The sequence below is a fragment of the Mirounga leonina genome, unplaced genomic scaffold, assembly GCF_011800145.1.
Source record: "Mirounga leonina isolate KUSES-001 unplaced genomic scaffold, KU_Mleo_1.0 Mir_114, whole genome shotgun sequence".
Classification (NCBI taxonomy): domain Eukaryota; kingdom Metazoa; phylum Chordata; class Mammalia; order Carnivora; family Phocidae; genus Mirounga; species Mirounga leonina.
The window spans coordinates 26,819,369-26,838,855 of record NW_023270265.1 but is presented as its reverse complement, the minus strand read 5'-3'; the positions used below and the strand labels follow the sequence as shown (position 1 = coordinate 26,838,855).

At 54.8% G+C, this 19,487-nt stretch overlaps 1 protein-coding gene across 1 annotated transcript; it reads right to left on the bottom strand.

Annotated features, from left to right (window-relative positions):
- Positions 1-11,506: 11,506 nt before the first annotated feature.
- SFXN3 (sideroflexin 3) lies at positions 11,507-18,605 on the bottom strand. The gene is made up of 11 exons (XM_035027473.1): positions 18,502-18,605; positions 17,110-17,273; positions 16,282-16,452; positions 15,832-15,930; positions 15,444-15,519; positions 15,236-15,321; positions 14,873-15,000; positions 14,630-14,679; positions 13,749-13,798; positions 13,244-13,291; positions 11,507-12,971 (listed from the first exon to the last, which is right to left on the bottom strand). The coding sequence occupies exons 2-11, from the start codon at positions 17,268-17,270 to the stop codon at positions 12,875-12,877; spliced, it is 966 nt and encodes a 321-aa protein (XP_034883364.1). The 5' UTR covers positions 17,271-17,273; positions 18,502-18,605; the 3' UTR covers positions 11,507-12,874.
- Positions 18,606-19,487: the final 882 nt, after the last annotated feature.

Genomic DNA, 19,487 nt, shown 5'->3' with positions numbered 1-19,487 from the left:
TTAACCTTAGTGTCTAAATAAGAACACAGAGGTTCAGACCTGTAGGTAAGTTTGCCCACTGTCACACTGACCAGTGAGCAAGAGTCAAGACTTGAACCTGGGGCTGCCTAGGTCTGAGGCATGATCCTAACCATCACACTATCCCGCCGAGATCAGTGTTCTCTTTGTCAGCCTAACTTCAGCGCGGCTAGCGCCAGAACTGCGGAGGGCGGTTTATGAGTGTTAATGCCCCATGTTCCGAGCCAAGTCCTAGAGACGCAGGTGAGTGTGTACCCAGTGAGCAGAAAATCAGGAGGTGGGAGGTGGGAGGTGATGGGGCACATCCTTGGTTATAGCATCTGGGCCCCTGAAGCCGAAGTGCTTGGTGGTGAGTGTCTAGAGCAGACAAGGGAGATGAGCTGGGGCTGCGGGGGAGGCAGGTCAGTCTCCGCGGAGGGCGGGACCCTTGAGAGGCCTTGGGGAGAAGCTCGAGCTGCTCTAGCGCTGACAGGCAGCTGGAACCGGAGAGCGTTAGGGCTGACGCCCGCGCCTGCTGCTGGCAGAACTCTCTGGCTATGGGTGCTTGGGGTGGGGGGGCTGTGCTGAGTGGAAATCGGGTGGCTGTCTGAGCTGGGGGGCAATGGGAGCCTCTGAGCCATGGGGCTTAGGGGTCCCACCCGTGCCTTCCTATTCCTTGCCCCTGTCCCCGCCTTGTCTGAGTGGTCTGGGGTAACCAACCAGGTTCCTTTGCAGGAGGCAGCCCCGCTACCTCACCGGGAAAAATAGGCCTGGAGCCTTTCTTAGGTGCAGCAACTTACCTAACGCCTCAGGGCCATCAAGCCCCTGCAGTGCAAGGACGTGAGAAGGACAGGGAGGAAAGGACTCGCTCCGAGGCCCTTCACCTCGGCGCGGGGGCTCAGCCGCGACTTGCCTGGCCCGGTGGGTAGCAGGGGGGATGAGGCGCGGTCAGGGGGTGAGGGCACCGCGCCGTTCGGTGGCCCAGTCAGCTGAACGGCGCGAGCCCAGAGTTGCGCGCCCTGCCTGAGATCCCGCAGCCCGGGCCTGGTGCGCCCCGGTGGCGGCGCGGGGCGAGGAGGCCGGCGGACGGAGCTCCAGCCCCGCCCGGGAGCGGGGTGCGCCCCCAGCCCACCTGCGCGAGGGCACCCCGCCCGGGGGAGGAGGGGCGGGAGTCTGAGGCGGGTCGGATTCCCAGCCAGCTCTCTCCTCACAGGAGGCGGCCCATTATCCGGCGTCGTTAAAGAGCAATTAGATGGAAATTAAGCCGAGAACAAGTATTGATTATCTCATTAAGGCCGGGGGAGCCCGCTCGGTCGGTGAGAGTTTACCGCCGCTCACCCCATTATCTGCAAGGTGAAAGCCTGCGGTCATCAAAACCCAGTGAAGTATCGATCTTACCCCTATCCCCAAACCCAGTCCCAGGCCCTCCCTCTAGAGTGTGTAGGTTCTAGAGAGGTGACACCGGGGGTGTGACAAAGTGGAGGAAGACCTCAGGCCCCCACTCTCTGGGTCTTAGCACTTCCTCTGAGGTTCCTTTCATTTTCTTCTTCTAAATCATTATTTTTCCCGATGCTCCGGGGTGGGGGGTGGGGGGCCGAGACTAGAGATAGTTCACATCTCTCTAGGACGGTAGAGGGGACTCCCCTAGTTTTACATCCGGGGAAGATAAACTAAAGTTGAAACTAAACCGCAAGTATTTGCCCCTGTCGACACAGTGTATAGGGTGTCCCTGGGCCCCAAACCCCTTACCCTGCAGGGAGGTGGGAACGGCCTAGTTCTGGATCACCACCATCTCCAAAGGAAGAGACACCTGGGATCGCCCCCAAGGCCCCCAAGTCTTAGAAACCTCAGAGTTCAGAAGGGACTTCCCCAGGGTCCCAGATGATGTGATCTTCGGAGAAAAATCACAGCGTGTTAGAGAGAAAAGTTGTTTTCATCCTAGTTTTGCTTCTAGCTAGCTGTGTAACCTCAGGCAAGTCACTTGCCTCTTCAGGCCGCAGACTCCGCAAAAGAATGGGGTTGGAAGGGCTCTAAAGCTTCTGCGCCCTCAGACGCAATAATCTGTCAGACAAAGTGCTGAGCTCGGGCTGGCAGGCCTCAGGGTGCAGCTGTATGCCCAGCCCCTGCCTGCCCCCCAAGAGCTTATGCCCTCAAGGGGAAGAAGACATTGAACAATCATGGAAATAATAAGTTACAATTATGATATGAATGAGAAGGAAGAGTGCCGGTGCTATGAGGCTGTTTAAGAAGGGAGCGGTGGGAGATTGTGCAGGAAGCAGATGTTTCAGTAAAAACATAGGGAAAGCCTGTTGCCCACTAACTCATTCAACACACACTTCCTGAAGGTGCTCCAGAGCCCATGGTGAGCAAAACGATGGTCCCTTCTCTCTGGAGCCCACAGTCCAGTGAGGTCGACAGATATCAATGACATAATCACAAATAAAGGCCAAAGCACATATATGGTACATATACTGAAAAATATGTGGGAGCAATGAGCGAGAATAAGAGGACGAATTGACTTGGGGAAGAGAGGGTCAAGGAAGGCTCTCCGAGAAAGCGATGGTCAGTCCATCGTTTAAGATCAGAAGTCCTGCAATCAAGTCTTTCGGGAAAGCTGGGGGAGTCTCCCGGAGAGGGCGCACCTTCCTCCCCAACTCGCCTTGCCTCGGAGCGCGCCCAGCCCGGACCCCGTTGTGCGGCTTACCTGAGAGAGTTTCGGGCGAGCCCGAGGGAAGAGGGGAAGGAGGCGGAGGGAGGGGGGAGGAGGGAGGGATGGCGGCGGCAGGTGGTACGCCCGGCGCTCACCAAGTTGGCCCGAGCCGAGCGTGCGGCGCTGCTGCGGTATCTGGGCTCATCTCCCTGCCCCGGAGCCGGGCAACTATTAATCTTGGTTGACGGTTTCTAATGTCCTAATTGGGAGGTGGGGAGAGCGGCCCAGTCCGCCCTAAAGGTAGAAGCGGCTAATGGGCCTCTTCATCACCGCCAGGAGCGGGTCCCTGGCGGAGCGCGAGGGCGCTGCAGCAGGTGAGACGCGGAGCTGGCGGCGGCCCTTAATGAGGCCGCCGGGCCCGGGCGGCCCGAGCCCCCGGGAGGGAGGCGGTTCCAGGGGTGAGAGGGCGGAGAGCTCAGCCGCGCGCGGGGGCTCACCTTTACCTGAGGAGGCCTCCTGGGGGCGCAGTGCTGGGGGAGGGTGCTGGGTTAGACCTGAGTAGACACGGATCTTTGCAGAGGGGACAGGAGTTGGACGGGATATGGGGGAAGGAGGGGTCGCCCTGCAGTAAGCGAGGGCCGAGCACAAAGTGGGCGCTCCGCAGTGCGGCTGACCCGCGAGGCCTGTGCCCGACGTGTGCAGGGCGGAGACGTTAGCAGGGGCGCATTCACCGGCTTCCGGGACCCTAATGACTCCAGAGCGCCTTGTCTTTTCGTAGCCGCGCCCCTGCCCCTCGGCGACTCAGTTTCCCTTCTGGAGCGGGCTTGTGAGCTCCCAGCCCTCACCTCTCCTGTCCGTCCCCCCAGCCCCCCACCAGCATATCCTGGCAGAACCTGCAGCCAACCTAGTCCCACCAAGACAGTTGCCCTCACCCACCCCCATGTGGCCCACACTGCCAGGGGGCATGGTGGGGGTAGCGCTTGGGCCCACGCAGCCGGGTCGGCGCCGCTCCTGCCCTCCCCTGGGAACCGCTGCGTGCCGGAGCCGCGGGGGCTCTGCGGGCTTCGCTGTCTCCCGCTCGCTGGCAGCCTTTCTCCCGCCCCCTTCCCCCTCCAGCCGCCTCAGAAATGTATTCTCACCTAATCCTGTTCAATTACAGCATAATAAAACACATAATAAAAGCCTAATTCATTTTTCTCCCGCGCCCATCTCCCGGCATCTTCTTGCTCGGGATTAAAAATTTGTCTTCATGCTTGTGGCGCCGCAGTCCCCGCGCGTCCGCATCTTTAATGTATGAGCCGGGGAGCTAGGGACCCGCCGATTCCGCCGTCTTCGCTCCGGGAAGGCGTCCGCTAGTCACCTGAGGATGCGGGTGGGGAAGGAGGGAGAAGCGCAGACCTAAGTGGGGCCCCGTTGGCAGCCACCCCTCCCTTCCACGGGATGGCTTGGGGCTCAAAGGCCCCCAGATTTCCAGTGGCCGGGCGATAGCTTGTCGGTCCGATCGAACACACCCAATGTGGCCTCCAGGGGCCGCAGCGTGGGGCAGGTCTCCCGGTGGAGTTTACCAAGAAGACTTGGCTACCTGATTGCAGGCCAGCCCCCTGATGCAGAGCAGAGCCGGGCCACGTGGAGGGGCCCCAGTGTCCTCAGCCTCCATTCTCTCCTTTGCTTCTGCTCTCAGCTGGCCGAGCCAACGCGGCTCTGGCTTCTAAGTTCCCACCACCATCCCCAGTCCCTAGGGACTCTCTAACCACCCTCTGATCACATTGTGAACAACCTGGATCACTGAAACAAGGTTAGAACTTCCCACAAAGAATTATTAAGAATTCAATAAGAGAAAATTTCCTACGAAGGCACAGTACCTGCAGTTTCCAGAGGGTAGATCTGAGACCCAATACACCCCAGCGATATTTCCTCATGCCTTCTTTTCTTCCCTCGTGCATTGAGGGCAAGGGTCCCCAACTTTCTAGAATTACAGAACCTTTAGTTTTCTAGTAATTTTTTCACAGTACCCTAGGCCAAAAGAAATATCAAGTAGTTCCCTGTAGCTAGTTAGGTCCAAGCAATTTAGTACATATTTATGGCCTAACTCCATTGTATCTGTTTGAAAAACGAATACACGTACATTTGTACCTGTTTGAAAAACGAATACACATACATTGGGGGGGAATCTTTTTTAAAGATTTTACTTATTTATTTGAGAGAGAAAGAGGGTGGGAGGGAGAGGGAGAGAGAGAATCTGAAGCAGACTCCCTGCCGAGCGCAGAGTCCAACGTGGGGCTCGATCCCACAAGATCATGACCTGAGCCGGAACCAAGAGTCAGACGCTTAACTGATTGAGCCATCCAGGTGCCCCAAGAATATTTTTATGTAATTCTTTTTATTATTATTATTACTTTCAAGTAAGCTCCACACCCAGTGTGGGGCTTGAACTCACCACCCCAAGATCAAGAGCTGCATGCATGACCCACTGAGCCAGCCAGGCGCCCCCCATTTTCATGTAATTCTTAACCTTTGTTACTTACTAATGGGATGTTGCACCTGTTGAGATCTGCATAACTTCTCAAAACTTAGAATCAGCTTGACTACTGCCACCCTCATTGCCTGTACCACATTGACTCTTTTTGTCCCAGCAACCATCAAAAATTCAGTTTTGCAAAGACACTGAAAATAATGCAGCACAGTCTAATTTTGAAAACATGAACTTGAGTTAGTAGTTTGTGCAATGTCCATTGCGGAGTATTTTGGGGTCCTCTCGAAAACAGAGAATGTTTTGCAGTGGTCCTGCGAATTCATTGTGGCACTCTGGGATGCCTCGGCACAGTTTGGAAACCACAGATTTAGGGAGTCTGCCTGTTTCCTTTACATAACAAACCTCTTTAGTGGCCTAGGAAAGTTTGGGACAATTGAATGGAAGTCATCTGATTTGGCCAAAGGAAAAGAACTTGAATTTCATCCACAACTCAGGGGTCAGATATAAGCCTGGGAGTCTGACAGCTTGAGGCTAGTTTAGGTGTTGGAAGCCAGCTTGCAGAAATGGAGCCTTGAAAGAAAATCACTAGCAGTGACAAGCAAGTCCAGCCAGGAAGAGCAAGACTCAGCAGAAGGCCTGAGTATCATAAAAAGGAATTCTTTTAGGCATATTGTAGGGTGATGCTTAATCTTACATCACTACTACCCAGCACCTCCCCACCCCATTGTGCCTTGGTGCCCTGGAAAACAGGCCATGAAAATGAAACCATACGGCCAGAGGCCCAAGCAGTTCTGCCGTGGGACCACTCAGTGGGAACTGGACAAGAATAAGGTGAAGGTGTCTCCTTTCCAGCATGCCTTAAATGATGGCAGCTCAGTGCCAGCCCCAAGAAGCTGCCGAGGTAGAGGGTAGGTCAGCACCATGGGGCACGAACTGCCACAGGAAAGAGGCATTGACATGGCACAGAGAAACAGACCAGAGAGTTGCAGACAATGGCTCTGATTACATGTAAGACACTCTCTCCCTCACCCCCTTTCATTTGGGACTCCTGGAGAGACACAGAAGAGAGGGGGCTGAGCTCCTCCTCTCACTGGCCATCATCTGTAGGGACAATCTAGGGACAGCTTCACTTTGCCTGAGGGACTTTTCAAGCCGCAAGGTTCTGATAAACCTCCCTGGGAGGATATGCTTTCCCATCCTCCAGGCTGAAAGTCACTAAAGTCGTGAGCCATTGTTTCTTTTGTGAATATGTAACATATTTTAGGTTTGCTGAGGAGTAAAACACATTGAGAACCACTGTGTTAGTGATCTTCCCTAGGACCAACATATGAGTGGGGCTTAGGGCACTTTGCATTCCACATTCATTTATTCAGCAAACATGTATTGAGTACTTACTGTGATTCGGGCAGTATTATAGGTGTTGTGGGCATACAAAAGTGAAGATATGGGCTGTTGTTTAATGGGTATAGAGTTTCAGATGAGCAAGATGAAAAAGTTATGAACATCTGTTTCACAACAATGTGAATATACTTAACACTACTGAATTGTACACTAATAAATGGTCAAGATGGTAAATTTTGTGTTGTTTTGTTTTTTTTTTTACTTTTTTTTTTTAAAAGGGAAGATATGGTGCTGGCCCTCAGGGGAGGTTTCATTTAAACTGGAGAGAACTACAGAAGCATGGGACCAATAATAACACATGTTGTAGTAAATATCAGTCATGGAGATTCCCAGCTCACAGTAATTGCCCTACTTTGGGAACAGCCCCAATCATAGAGGTAGACCTGAAGTAATGATGTCCAATGTCCTTGTAACTTGACCCTGACCTCTGGCCACCTCCTAGGAGGAGACAACTGATCTAATCTGTACCAATTTCTGAAACTTGAATGGACAGATCGGAAACTGGAGCTGGTTGAAGCTGCTACCTTAATGGCAGTGTCCATAAACTCCAGTTGCTGAGGCCCCAGAGCTGCCCAGCTTCCTGCTCGTTCCAAAGCCAGGCTGGTTAGTCCCAACTCTGGTTCTGAGAGTTACTGCAGACTCCTTCCAATACATCTCTGTTGACTGAAGCTGGCCACAATCATTCTCTGTTGCTTTCCACAAAAATAACTTGAACTAAAACCCAAACCAGAAGTGCTTCTTCTGGGAAATAAAAGTTGTAACTGATTGAGGACTTGCTGGTGATAGGAGAAGGGAGGTCTTCAGTCAGAAAGTAATATAGATGGTTGATTGGTTTTTAGATTTACATAGCAAACTCTTATTCCATAAGCAAACACCCTATCTTGAAGGAACTGCTTGTGGCTTGTTACCAGGAGCTGGTTACTCTCCTATTGGATGTATGGGGTGGGAGGAGGAAGGGGTTGTGTGTGTGGCCCAAGCTATGCGGGGTTCCTCCCTCCCCTGTTCTCCTGGTCGTTATTTAGTTGCAAAACCTTGCTGGTCTAAGATTGGAGAAAGGAAGGAGAAGCTGGAGGAGGCTGGGACGCAAAGCTGGGGCCTGCTGTTGTCCCCCTGGCAGCCTGAGTTGGGACAACTGCCCATGAGGAAAAAGGTGTGTATATTTAGAAAGAAGGGAGGGCGCTGCCCAGGAAGCTCCCTTGGAGGGAATGATGCAGCCGGGTCAAGATCCCTCCACAATTCCGAGCAAAAGAATGCAGCAGAATTGGGCCGAGATCGCTGTAACAGGCAGGGAGACTGACGTGGAGGGGACGGAGGGAGAAGCACCTTAATGACTGCTGGGCACAGGCTGTGTCCCTGCAGATGGGAAGGGCCTCGGTTCACCCAACAAGACATTTCTACCCAGCGCCGGGCACAGAGCCACTCTTAGCAGACTTCAATAAACGTTTCCCCAACTGTGGGAAGCAAGTGCAAGAGGCAGGGCCGATAACCTCGTAGGCCGCGGAAAAACCCGGGCTTGGGACCCAAGGAGAGGCCTCACGCGATTCCTCGAAAACCTCGCGGATTTCCGGGCAGGAAGTCAAAGGGCGGGCGCTCAGGAGCCCGTGGGCTTCGAAACAGGAAAGGAGGGAGGCGATTTGGCGGATTTAAGGGTCCGGGACCGAGGTCACCCGGAAAGCGGATCTGAGTCCCTCGCTCAGACGGGGAAGATGAATTGCATTCCGGGCCAGCGGCGATTAAAGCCGTTGCCTGGGAAACGGAAAGGAGGTGGGGCCGAGCCTGACTTTGACTGACAAGGGCCAGAGCAGGGGCGGGACTCTGCGCCAGACTGGCTTTGCCCCCCCCCGCGGGGCGTGGCCTACCTATGACTGACAGGCACCCACCCACCCCCAGGGCGGGGCTGGGTTGAGAGGAGAGCTTGACGGAGGAAATGGGGCTTGTCTGTGACTCGTAGGGGACCGGGGACTAGCCTAGTCTTGGCATGAGCCCACAGGGCCGGAGCTGAAACTGGCCCTCACCACTGCCCCTAAGATGCCGGCCTCACTGACCCTAGAAAAGAGCAGGGGACCCTAGAGAAGAACAGGATATACTCACTTGGCCTCCTTCCTCTGGCCAGGCTAAGCCAGACGGGAGCCCTTTTTCTCCTTAGAACATGGGCTGGGAGAGAGGGAGGGCTGTGGTCTTCATAATGGGCAAGGTGGGAGCTCTGGAGCAGATGAGGCCAGGCCAAGGGAAGAAGGCTGGGGAGGAAGACCAAGGATGCAGATGTAGGCTCCCAAAGAAGGTTCTCAGAGTCTGAGCAGGAAGAGGAGGAAGGGAGGCCCAAGAATGGGGGAGATTACTTTCCAGCGAGAAAAGTGCTACCTCTGCCCAAGTGCTGACTTCTGAGGAAAAAGTCCAAGTATGTGGAGGCAGTCTGGAAAAGGAACCCGGCTAGGATTTGCCCCTAGAAAGCCTGTGAAGTGTGCCTAAAGCTAACTTTTGCTTTGAGAAGCTGTGGTAGAACTAGGAAGGAAAGATGACAGGAAAGCATTCCTTCCTAACTGGCCCCATTGGTGCCTTGGCCAGTCGTCTCTCTGATATGGTTTAGTGTTATCTGCAGAGCACAAATAACTGTGTTATAAAATGTTCTTAGTGATTTTGTTTAACAGAGATTCCTGCACCTCACTCCCCAAGTAGGTTTATTTTATATGGATTTTCCAGTAAAAGTTCAAGGCCCCTTTTCAAGGGAATTACCAAAGGGGAAAGCTGTACCTGCAGAAAGAGGCTTGAAGAGGGGCACCTGGGTGGCTCAGTTGTTAAGTATCTGCCTTCGGCTCAGGTCATGATCCCAGGGTCCTGGGATCAAGCCCCGCATCGGGCTCCCTGCTCAATGGGAAGCCTGCTTCTCCCTCTCCCACTCCCCCTGCATGTGTTCCCTCTCTCACTGTCTCTCTCTGCCAAATAAATAAATAAAATCTTAAAAAAAAGAAAGAAAGAAAGAAAGAAAGAAAGAAGCTTGAAGAGCTGACCCAGGGCCCCGTGGGCTTGGTGGGAGGCACCACTCAAGACTGGCAGAACAGGATGGAATTGAAACGTGTTTTCTAAATGTCACCCGATACTTAAAAAAATTTTTTTAAAGTAAGCTCTAGGCCTGACGTGGGTCATGAATTCATGACCCCAAGACTAGGAGTCGCATGCTATACTGACTGAGCCTGCTAGGGGTGCCCTCTAAATGTTGCCGCATATTTAATCAAGAATAGGATGGGGCACCTGGGTGGCTCAGTCGGTTAAGCATCGGCTGCCTTCAGCTCAGGTCATGATCTCAGGGTCCTGGGATCCAGCCCCGCATCGGGCTCCAAGTCCCCTGCTCAGTGGGAAGTCTGCTTCTCCCTCTGCCCCCCGCCCCATCATGCGTGTGCGCACACTCTCTCTCTCAAATAAATAAATCTTAAAATAAAGAATAGGAATCTTTGCTCATGCTCCTTCAGCTATAAAACCCTCAAGCTTGGAAACTCCTCAGTGGCTTTAGTAAAAGGTCTGAGTACACGTGTGGGCCTCAGTTTTGCTGGCCTGTAAACAAACGGCCCAGGGAGGAGATGCCCTAGAATGTCAAAGGGACCAGGAGAACTACTTCAAGTTTGGCTGGGGGCTGGCAGGTCAGGAAGAAGCTTAGTATCATGGCTTCAGAGTCACACAGCTCTGCTTGAATCCTGGTTCCACCACTCCCTACTTGTGTAGCTGCGGGCAACTTTTTACATGTCTTTAGGCCTGTGTTTTTGCTCACAGTGGACATAACATGTCTGGCCCCACAGTGGGTTGTGAAGATCATAAGAGATAATGGGCTTAAAGCGCTTGGCTTTTTATTAAGCCTGGCACCACACATAAGGCTCAATGAGCAGTGGCTGGTGTCACCCCCACCACCCATACAAGTAAACTTCTACTGCCCAAGAGGCGTGAGCAAGCCCAGGCCAAGGTACCAGGTTCACTTCCGGCTGTTGTGGGACCATGCGGCCCTAAAGATTTCTCCCCACCACCTAGTGTGAGAGCTTTGAGCTGAAAAAGAGGAGATGAGGGGTATGCCCTGCCAGGAGTATGCAATGGATTTTATTGTAGATTCATACATGGTTATTCTTTTGAATCTTCCAAAGCCAAGACTTAGGGTAAGAGACACAGCTGTAAGCTGTTAAATTGTAGCTTTCATTATCTGTTCATAGACGTGAACTTTTGGCTTCATTTTTCCCAGGAAAAAAAGGGGGGGTATGTAAAGAGGGAGTGGAGGGTGGAGGGCCCTGGGATGGGGGGAGGGGGTGTTAACTAGCAAATGGTCTGTGCCAGGCTTGTTCCTGTGTTGCATTGATGGGGGCGTGGAGGGGTATGGAGGGTGTGCTGGTGCGCAACTTCTCTCTGATGGAGCTGGACAGTCCTTAGCCCTCTAGTCTTCCTCTCTCCAGAGGCTGCCCTGGGAACCAGAAGCTACCAACCCATGCCAAATGCCTGAGCCCAGAGCCTGGGCTGGTATGCAGGCGTGTGATCAGCCTTCCTAGCAAACAAGGAAATGAAGCCAGGACTCTATCTGCAAAGGGAATAGAAGGCATCTACATCCCCTCTAGGTTAGTTAGTACTCAGGATGCTGATGGACTGATTTTCTAATCTCACAGCGCCCTCTGCTGGGAGCTGGAGTTCCCTACAGAAGGGGAGGGAAGAGACTAAGACCTACATTTTGTGGGGAGGGAAGGCAAAGGGTAGGCAAGAGGCTGGCTCTTCCTGGACCCTCGGGACATGGAATCAAGTGAAGATCAAGAAGTTGACAGGTTTTGGGACGCCTGGGTGGCTTCAGTCCGTCAAGCGTCTGCCTTTGGCTCAGGTCATGATCCCGGGGTCCTGGGATCGAGCCCCACATCGGGTTCCTGGCTCAGCGAGGAGCCTGCTTCTCCCTCTCCCTCTGCCTCTCTCCCTGCTCATGCTTTCTCTCTCTCTCTCTGTATCTCAAATGAATAAATAAAATATTTTTTTAAAAAAGAAGTAGACAGGTTTTCAGTTTATTGAGTAACAACGGCATCATAGTTTTAGTCACTTATGGCGGATAGCTGGGGAAGCAGGAAAGTGCTCTTAGAGGATCCCACTGGGGCCTTCATCTATAACACCCACTGCTTCGGCCAGAGCGCATGGGCGTTAGAGTCAAGGTCCAGCCCTGTATCCTATGAGTGTACCACCATATATTCCATTCCCAAGCCTACCTCCCCTTTGGACCACCTATGGATGCCCAGGCCCTTCTTCCTTTTGGGAGGTGGGGGTAGGAGTAGGAGTAGGAGCAGGGCTAAGCCTTACAAAAGAGGACCTAAGGTCAGGGTTCTGCTGAATGTCTAACAAGAGCCAACAGAACATAAAATGTCCTGTCTTAAGGTTGTACACTCAGGGCCTAGTTGCCCTTGAGGGTGTCCTAGTTACATCCACTCAGATACCTGTGGAGGTTAAGCACCATTCCCACAGCCTTGTCCCTCTGTAAGAGGGGGCAGTGGGAGCTCTTAAAGGGGAATGCTTGCTCGCCTTCATGGCTTTGTGGTGTGGGGAGGGAGTTGGGACTCTAGGTGTAGATCTGAGGTTATAACGTCAGAGCAGACCAAGAACTCCTAAGATTGTACAAAAGGGTGCCCATCCTGCAGTGTGGGGAGACGGGAAGATGGCGGGAGTGCTACAGGATCCTGGTGCCCCTTTGTTCTCATAGAGGAGAGAAGACGAACTTCTCTATGTCAGGATGTGGGGGATGCCTAAACCACCCTGTTTCCCTTATCCTGATACGTCTTCCTCTGCCAGCCCAGCTCCCGGGTCAGCTTTGGGAGCTAGGAACCAGAAATCTGAAGGAGTCGGCCCAGTTTGGCCTGCCAGTGTCTCTCAGTCTCTGTGCTGAGATCCCGGGGCTCCTTGTGCGTCCAGAAGGGGCGAGGTGCTGCTAGAAATGACTGGGCTGGTAGAACTGTTGAGCAGGGAAGTCCTGTAGCCTGGCTGGCTGACAGGTGGCAAGATGCCGAGAGAAGCCAGATATCAGGACACCCTAGGACAGCGTGTCTGTTCCTAGCTTCCAGGACAGCACGTACACACACACACACTTATGCACACGTATTGTGTATGTATGCATGTAGACAGAGAAGCCCAGGAGAAAGGGATTATGTGACCCTGCTCTTTGAAACCAGGGAGGAGAGAAAAAGGCTGGACGGTGGCACCTCTCTCAGCCTAATGGATTGCTGGTCTCACTGGCCATGCCCCTACGCAGCCCCCACCCAGTACCAGGCAGATGGGCAAGGTAAGGGGAGGAAAGGCGCCACTAAAGCAGCAGCCCAAGGAGGTGAGGGAGGGGGCCGTGGGCCGACCCTCCCTCAAAGGCCCTTGTTGTAGTAAACCACTTCGATGTCAGGGTTTTGCTCACGGATCCGAGCTCTCAGCTCTGGCTCCAGCCTGCTCACGTGTAAGGAGCTGCAACAGAACAGCACAGGCGGGCTGAGTATCCCCTGAACCCAACCTGCATCAGGCTAAGGGATCACCGCCCTTCCTCCTCCCAGGCTGAAGAATCTCCTTTGATGGCCAGAAGGCCCAGCTCACTATCATTTCCCTGCGCCAGAATAAGCTTAGTGCCTGGCAGGCCAGGCCTCCTCCTGGAACACACTGAAGGACCCTAAGGTCAGCTGGTTCCAGAGATGTGAAGACCCATCCAGAGCCCCCAGGCCAGCCCGGGGTGCAGCACTTACCTTCTCTGGGGGAACAGGGCACAGCACAAGGGGGTGGCAAATACCAGGCTGGGGGGAAGAGCGTTGGAAAGGTTTGTGAAGTTTTGACCCAAGGTTGTTCCCTCCCTGCACCCCACCCCATCTCTGGAGAGAGCCCCTAGGGGTAGAAATTGATTAAAGCCAATGCTGACATTAGGCTCTGGCTGAGGAAAGAGCCTCCAGAGCAGCGACTGGGCGTGCCACATTCAGCAATCAAATGTGCATGAAACTCCTGGATGTACCAAAAGGCCTAATTCCATGCTTTCCTCTTAAAGACGAAGACTAGAATCTCTTCAACTGGACTCTTGGCCCTCAAGGATGGAGATCACCCCCAACACACAGCATGCCCTACAAGTGCCCAAGACCCCTACCAGCCAAATGTATGAATGAATGATGTACATAAACATCTTAAAATCAATAAATACCCACTACATCCACCAAGGAAAGGACACTCTCACATACCCTTGCTGAGTCTCCACACACTTACCAGAAGCCCACCAGTCCCACCTGCAGGGGAGCCCCCAGCCAGGGGCGACACTGTGGGGAGACAGAGACAATGGAATGGCTTGTGTCCCCTCGTCCCCTCCCTCCACCCCATTCCCCCTACCACAGCTCTATCCCTCCAACCCTGCCTCTGAACCTCTGGTATGTGCCCCATTTCTTTCTCCCAAGCCCACAAGAGGGAAGGAATTTCCAGATCACCACCCTCCAGTCGGCCAGGCCTGCTGGCTGACACCCTCCCTAGAGTCCCATCACCCATTCTCCCCTCTCAGAATTGGTTCCACACTTCCTCTAGGAACTGCTTTCTTCAGGAAGCCTCCTCTAACCCTCCACTCACTTCCTCCGGGCCCAGTGGCGTGCATGAACCTGTCCCTTCTCGATTCACTCCAGCCACAGGGACCACCGTTCTGTTCCTCCAACTGGCACAGTTGGTGCTCAGTAAATACTTGTGCATAAATGACTCAGTGAGTGAGCCTGTACTCCTTGCCTTGCGTCTCTGTTCTGTTTGTGCACGTGTGAGCCTGTGTTTCTCATGGTTGTCGGTAGGCGACAGCATGAATGTGATGTTCGGTGTGACTGCGGCAGTCCATCCCTGTGTGTGCCGGAGGCCTCTGGAGTGACACCAGTTCTCTTCAGAACAGAAACCATTTCCTTCCTTCCCTTATCTCTTCCTACTGCTCCCTCATGGTTCCTTCACCCCAGCCCAACTCCTCGCTGAATGAATGATGGGAGTGGGGGCAGCACAGGGGTGGGGCAAACAAGGGCCACGTCTCAGACTCAGGCCAAGCTGGAAACGGGCTCGGGGGCTGGTCACCTCTGCTTCCAGCCACCACCACTTCCACGATGGGAAAGGTGAGAGTGACCTACCTTTAGGAAGTCTTTCTTCTCCAGAGTGTCCATGATCACGGGGGGAATGGCTGCAGGGAGAGCAGGGCGGAAAAGGAGGGAGTTAGTGAAGTGAAAGTCGGGATCCTAAGGAGGGTGGATCCCCCTTCACAGCTCCTCCCACTCCCCCCAGAGTCACAGCGCTCAGAGTGCTCAAAACCCCTGGAGAATGGCCCCCCATTCTCTGAGAGCCTCCCGTGCCCCACCCAGACACCTCTGCCTCACCCATGGCAGGAATGGCCATGCAGATTCTCGATATCACCACCTGGAAGATTCCCTGCTTGGCCGCAGCCACCGAGTGGCCAAGTCTCTGACTGTCCTCATCAGTTACTGGGATGCCCACCTGCAGTTCCCTGAAAAGGAAAGGGGGTGGGGGTCAGACCACAGGCCCTAAAGCCTACCTGTAATGCCCTCTCGGGCAGCTATTCCCTGGGGTCCCCTCAGGTGTCACAGACTCAAAGGCTATCTCTCCCAGCCCAGGAGCCCCGAGTCAGACTGAGACTGTGCCCAGAAACTTCCGTTTGTGGAGGGAGAGGACTGGGCTGGTGCGCACGGCGGGCACGCGTGCCAGGAGCTGGGGCCACTCACCTCTGCCTCATCAGGGGGGTGTTGATGCAGTTGGCGGCTGCCACAGCTGCAAAGGGCACAAATCTGCCGACCAGGGGGGGCAGGTGCTGGGGGAGGGAAGATGTCACTTAGTGGCTAAGGGCCGTGGGGTGGTGAGGAACTCTGGGGAGGGGTGTGGGGAGCCTGTAAGTCGGTGTGGACGAGTGATGGGGAAATGGAGGGCATTTACCTTGGTGAGGGATTTGAGCCCCAGGGCTGTGACCACGGCACCGGTGGTGGCACTCACGTAAGCTGTCCCCAGCTGCCTGTGGCGGAAGAGTCGGGACACACGTGGGAGGTGAACGGCTCTCGCTTTCAGGGACATGCCAAGTCCTCAATACATGAGGCGTGGAAGGCAGAGAAATTCCTTCCCTGCTACAGTGTAGACTGGTCTGGAAGTTCCGATCCCTCCCTTTCAGGAGCAGAGGGGCCCCCCCGAAACACACATGAGAGGACGCCGTGCCCTCAGGCCAGGAAAGCGGGGAGAGGGGCAGGCTGAGAACAGCACTCCGGAAATAGGAGCAAACCAGAGGGAGCAATGGTGGGTCCCGGGGGAGTCCCTGGGGACAAGCTCTCACCCCACAGAGATGGGAGCATCGCCACTGCGGTTGGAGTAGTTAACAACAGCATTGAAGGACTGATTCACCCACTGCCAGAACACCACCGTCGGGGTCTTCCTGAGGGAACAAAGACGCTTACTTCTGCCCCCTCTATGGTGTCCCTCATCCTCCAACCCTGATAACGAAACCCCAGAGGTTATTCCCAAACCCTCAGGAGGGACCCAGCTGATAACCCTAGAACATGCTCTGGTGAGCCTCGCACAACCCTCCCCACTCGCCCCACTTATGCAGCCACACACACTGTGTCTGGGCTGGGAGGAACCCCAGGGCTGAGTTCTGAGAGGTGTAGGGGATTCTAACACAAGCTCTCACCCGCCCACTATTTTCTGCCCAGCGGGCCTCACCTAGTCATCAAGCTACACTCTAGCTTAGAGTGCTCAGGGAGGGGACGCATGGGACAGGACCTGCCTGTAGAAGGTGAGCATGCAGCCAGTGATGGTCATGTTCATGGGCACCTGCGCTGACATACGGCCAATCAGGACCATCTTCTCCCCTGTGTCCGGATGGAAGGCAGAGTCGTACGCATACTTGGCCCTCCACAGCTGGTCCTCGGTGAGCCCAGGCGTCACCACGCCAGCCCTGTGGAGAATGACAGGGAGGAGACAGGTAATTCTAGGCGGCAGATCTGCCCCTGCAAGCCCTGACCAGGGGAAGTCTGGACAGAGGACCAGGAACTTTGGCCCCCAATCTCAGAATAAAGGAGCTCCTTGTCTCGGGGGAAGAACCACATCTTCCCAGAAGAGTAGGCGGGCTCCTATTTCTATTTTCCTTGTAGCCACACAAACAGGGGTGCCCTTCTGTTTCTGCCTCAAAGCTTGGTCATGAGTAATGATGGTTCCCAATGGGTTGAAATGGCCGGGGGCATCACAAGGGCTTTTCCTCCTGGAGACAAGGGGGATGCTCTCCTTCTCCTTGGGCTCAACTCTGAGACCATCTGTTCTTGCAGAGGGTGGCCTAGCAGTGGGACACCCCCCTTTAGAGGGTTTGTGAAGTGGACAGCAGTCCCCTGCCCACATATATCAATGCCACCTCCTCAACCCAAACACCCTAAAATTCTCTGGATTAAAACTCTGTGCCATAGTTACCTGTAATTCCAACACATAAGGCCAGGGAATAAGGGGGTTGAGGAGTGGGACAGGGTCACTTTCAAGTTTGGGGAGATAGATGCAAAAGGTACTGTATTCAAGGCAGGGAATGAGGCCCTGGGATACAGGGTCAGATGGGGTAGCAGTCTACCTGTAGTTCTGCACGATGTTCCGGGAAGCTTCCAGCTGTGCTCCGGACAGCAGCAGATTTCGGGGGTCAGTAACAGTGAAGAAGTGCCGGGCTCTGCCCAGGAAAGTGCTTTGGTCCCAGCGAGGTTCCTGAATATTGATATCCAAGGGCAACTCACCCATTTTCTGCAGGGCAAAGACCAGAGTCTGAGGACTGACTCTGAGGGGGGGTCCAAGAGCTCTGCCTGTGGGAACCTCTGGTAGCCCTGCCCTGGTCTCTGGGCCTCTCACCAATCCCTTCCAGAGCTCAAGGTGACTCCAGATAGGTAAGCAAGGGCTGGGGGGAGGAGCTGTTTTCCAGACAATGTTCTGGCTCAGAGACCTAGAGCCATGGGAGGGGGGGGCGGAGGAAACACAACCAGAGAAACAGATCTCCTTTGCACTCTGGCCTGGTGCAGATTTTCATCAGTGAGGATTTACATGTGTGTGGTTGATGCAAGAGCAGCAACTAATCCTGGGCAGCGACTCTCGGGCTCTCTATGCACAAAACTGCATATTATATGCATTATATATGTACATGTCAGCTTTAGGCCCCAGCTGCCTTGAGACCTAGCTGCAAACCCCCAAGGCTGATTGGGAAGATGGCATAAGCCATCCCACGCCCCAGCCCCTGATTGGAGGAGAGCAAGGGCTCTCTGGCCACCCCAGGGCTTATCTATGCCAGATCTCAAGTAAGGGACTCTGATGCCCGTCAGGCATGCGTGCTAGGGGGCATGCACAAATCTCCTCTTCAGGGGCATTTTCCTCAACCCACGCTGAATGGCCCAAGGCCCTCCTTGTTCCCCAGCTGGGCAGGGCTGGCACAGACACCCATCCACCTCTCTCCAGGCCACCCACGGCCAGAAAGGAGTCATTAAGTGCCCTCTCCACCCAGTACGGAGAGGAAAGCCCAAAGCAGCCATCTGGCTGTGTTAGGCAAAATCCTACAATATGACTAATCCTCTCCGACCATACTTCCTCCCCCCCTGGAAGACACACCCTCCCCTCTCTCACACACTCACTCGAACATACCCACACACAAGGAAGCATACATGCCCTACACAGACATACAAACAGTGGACACGCCCTGCGTGCACTAGCCCACAAAGACCGTTACTTGCACACTCACACATACACACACAACCCATACCCATCAACTGCAGACACCTGAATGTGTAACCACATAAGGCCCCGCCCTGACATTCCTCCCCGCAACCAAGCTCCCCTCGCCCCCAAGAACCTCCCTAGAACCCAATATACCGAATCCGAAGAGGACAGAGAGCACGCTTCCAGGCAGGCTTCCCTCGCTCTTAGCCCTCAATCCCCTCCTCCCCTGACCGCTGAAGCCCGCCCGCCCGGGACCGCCGGCGCTCACGCTTTCCCGAGCTCCCGGGCTTCTGGCCTCTGCAGCTCCCAGACCCGCCTTCCTCCAGGCGCGGCGCCCCGGCTCCTGCCCCCTCCCGCACACCACGCGTAACGTCACGCGTGACGCTCACCCGCCGGAGGGGCGGGGACTCCCCGCCTCCGCGCGTTCGCTGGGCGTGCCCAGGGATTGGCAGAGCCTGGGGGCGGCGGGTGCCATTTGGGGCGACGCCCCCAGCCCGGGCTCCCGGGACCTGGCCCAACGCCGCCTCCCAGAGCGAATCGGGGCTCGGGGAAGCAGTTCCGGCCAGTCCCCAGCCAGAGAAAGAGCAGAGGCCCAGCTGGCCTCGGGGAGGGGGGCACCGGCCTCGGCAGCAACGGGTCTAGGTGCCCAGCGCGAAGGCTCTCAGCGCGCAGGACGAAGGCTGGCGGCGTGGAGGGGCCATCCTCTGATGGTGCGCCCGGAGGGTCTCGGATTACCGCCCGGCTTGTTTACTAGATGGCCGCCTTGGCAGTGGCCTCTGCCTCCTTGGCCTCCTGGGCTCCTACCCCAGTTCCCACAAGTTCTTGTCACAGCACTTCGGCACTCGCAGCACTTTACAGTCTCCCTCCTGCCTGTGCCCCCTCTATGTCCCCACCCTTTTCCTCCTCCAGCCCCCTCCTTACCCGCCTCTTGTAACCCCTAGCTCCATTGGGTCCCCAGTTTCCTTCCGGCCCCAATCCCTACACCTGCACCACAGACCTTAGCCCTAGTCCCTGCCCTGCGATGTGTAGGGGCAGAAGGCTCAAGGTGCCTCTGTCTGCATCAAGCAAGTGGATCAGAAAGATTCTTCCTCCCCCTAGTGTCCTGGAACCAGCGGCTCCACCCTGTGCCCTTTGCAGAACTGAGTGGCCAGAGAGACACTTAGTGACACAGAAGGAGGATGCATGTCAAAGAAGGCAACACACACACACACACACACACACACACTTCACAACTCACCCAGTCACCTTAGAGAG

Coding starts and splice junctions, on each gene's coding strand:
- SFXN3 (XM_035027473.1), bottom strand. CDS start 17,270: ATGGGTGAGTTGCCCTTGGATATCAATATTCAGGAACCTCGCTGGGAC. Junction 15,520..15,831: donor GATGCTCCCATCTCTGTGGG/GTGAGAGCTTGT, acceptor CTTCCGCCACAG/GCAGCTGGGGACAGCTTACG. Junction 15,322..15,443: donor GGCTCAAATCCCTCACCAAG/GTAAATGCCCTC, acceptor TCCCTCCCCCAG/CACCTGCCCCCCCTGGTCGG.